The following is a 1,608-nucleotide window of genomic DNA, read 5'->3' as shown; positions in this document are numbered from 1 at the left end:
AGGATGGGAATGCGGACGCGGAATACGACGCCAAGAGTACGGTTCACGAACCCTTAGCCCTAAACCTTCTCTACGTGCGCCTTTGGCGCCTTTGCATACCTCTGCATGCATTCGTTCAAGGATAAGGGTTCAGATATTTAGGGCTTGAAGTCAGGAGCATGATTAAAACGTGGAGATATGCTGATAGTTTCGGGTTTGGGGCTTTGGGTTGTTGCGGTGTACGTACAGTGTGGTCAATCGTGCCAGTCAACAAGCCCAATGAGACGGGAGAGCCGTCGCCTCCTCCTGACAAGACGGTGTTGGGCGGTTTGTTTTCCACACGCAAACCCAAAGACGCAGGTAGGCCCGATGATTTCTTTTCATGTGTTTGTTTGTCTCCCGGTCCGCCTGATTGTCTGGCTCTGGGTGTGGGCTTCTTGTACGTGTAGATCTATGTACATGTATGTATATGGTACCTCTATTTATGCGTATGAAAAAAACATATATATACATGCATATATACACGCGATTATATGTACGCACTTGCTCACCCATGCATATGCAGACTTACATGTGTGTATGCGTCTGCATGCATGTGTACGCGTATGTACAAGTATGTACATGTTTATGTATGTAAGTGTATATGTAAGCATGCTTGCATGCTTGTGTATATCTATATGTGTATGTATAAATGCGATCGTATGATTACACATGCTAATGCGTTCGTGCAGTGCATGTATGTATGCATGCATGCATGATATATGTACTGTATGTAGTATATCTAGGGTATGTAATATATGTATGCATTAAGTATATATGTTTGTATCTTTGCTCATTGGTTTATTCGTCAGTTTGTGCGTGTACAGCAGAATCATTTGCTTCTGGGTGGCTGCAGTTTCAGGCACAAAGTGCTGTTGTTTGTTGCATGCAGGCGCGGGGCTGTCGTCGGGTTTGAAGTCCGTGGGGAAGGGCGTCGCGGTTGGGGCTGCCTCTCTCTTTGTTCTCCCTGCCGTGGGAGCTGCCCAGCAAGTCCGTCTCCGTTTTATCTTTCCTCGCTTTTGTCTGTTGCTCGGCTTCTCTAGTTGTCTTACATTCTGCTCGCCGAGCGAGGCTTCATGGGGGCGTTGCTGTCTAGCGCATGGGTGCAGGCTTGTAGGCATCGGCATGCGTAACCATGGACACAGCATGAGTCGTTGTTCATGCATGCCAGCATGCAGTATATGCAGGGTGAGTGCGGGGTGTTGTGTTCTGCGTGTGCAGGGAGTTGGGGGGTTCTTTAAGGGCATTGGGGCTGGCGTAGTGGCTGCTGTGACTTTGCCGATAACGGGAATTTGCATCGCGGGGTATCAGGTGACGCGAGGCCTGATAAATACACCTGAAGCGATTCATGAGAAGAGCCAGGGCAAGAAGTGGGACAAGAAAGAAAGGGTGAGACAGAAACCTTTCAGCCATCTGCACAAATGTGGCCGCCACCAATAAATCAAATGCTGGGGCTTGAAACATCCAGACGTTCCCCCTCACCTCCAGCGGAAAAAAAAAAACAGTTGTAGTACAATATTGTGCATTCCCCACAATGATATGCATCTGCATGCATTTGCATGCATTTGTCTAACGATGTTGTCTCTGTCT

General features: G+C 47.9%; 1 protein-coding gene across 1 annotated transcript in view; it reads left to right on the top strand.

Moving 5' to 3' along the window:
- Positions 1 to 1,608, top strand: part of EMH_0012490 (DnaJ domain-containing protein, putative) — a gene marked incomplete at both ends in the record, with an annotated part of 7,310 nt that overhangs the window by 538 nt on the left and 5,164 nt on the right. The window contains 3 exons of the mRNA XM_013499547.1: positions 229 to 339; positions 911 to 1,008; positions 1,240 to 1,407. Of these exons, the coding sequence (XP_013355001.1) occupies positions 229 to 339; positions 911 to 1,008; positions 1,240 to 1,407 (377 nt within the window). The remainder of the gene's footprint in view (positions 1 to 228; positions 340 to 910; positions 1,009 to 1,239; positions 1,408 to 1,608) is intronic.

Source organism: Eimeria mitis, genomic scaffold, assembly GCF_000499745.2.
Source record: "Eimeria mitis Houghton genomic scaffold, Emh_scaff443, whole genome shotgun sequence".
Classification (NCBI taxonomy): Eukaryota; Apicomplexa; class Conoidasida; order Eucoccidiorida; family Eimeriidae; genus Eimeria; species Eimeria mitis.
The sequence above is the reverse complement of the archived record's forward strand: the minus strand, read 5'-3'. Positions and strand labels throughout refer to the sequence as shown.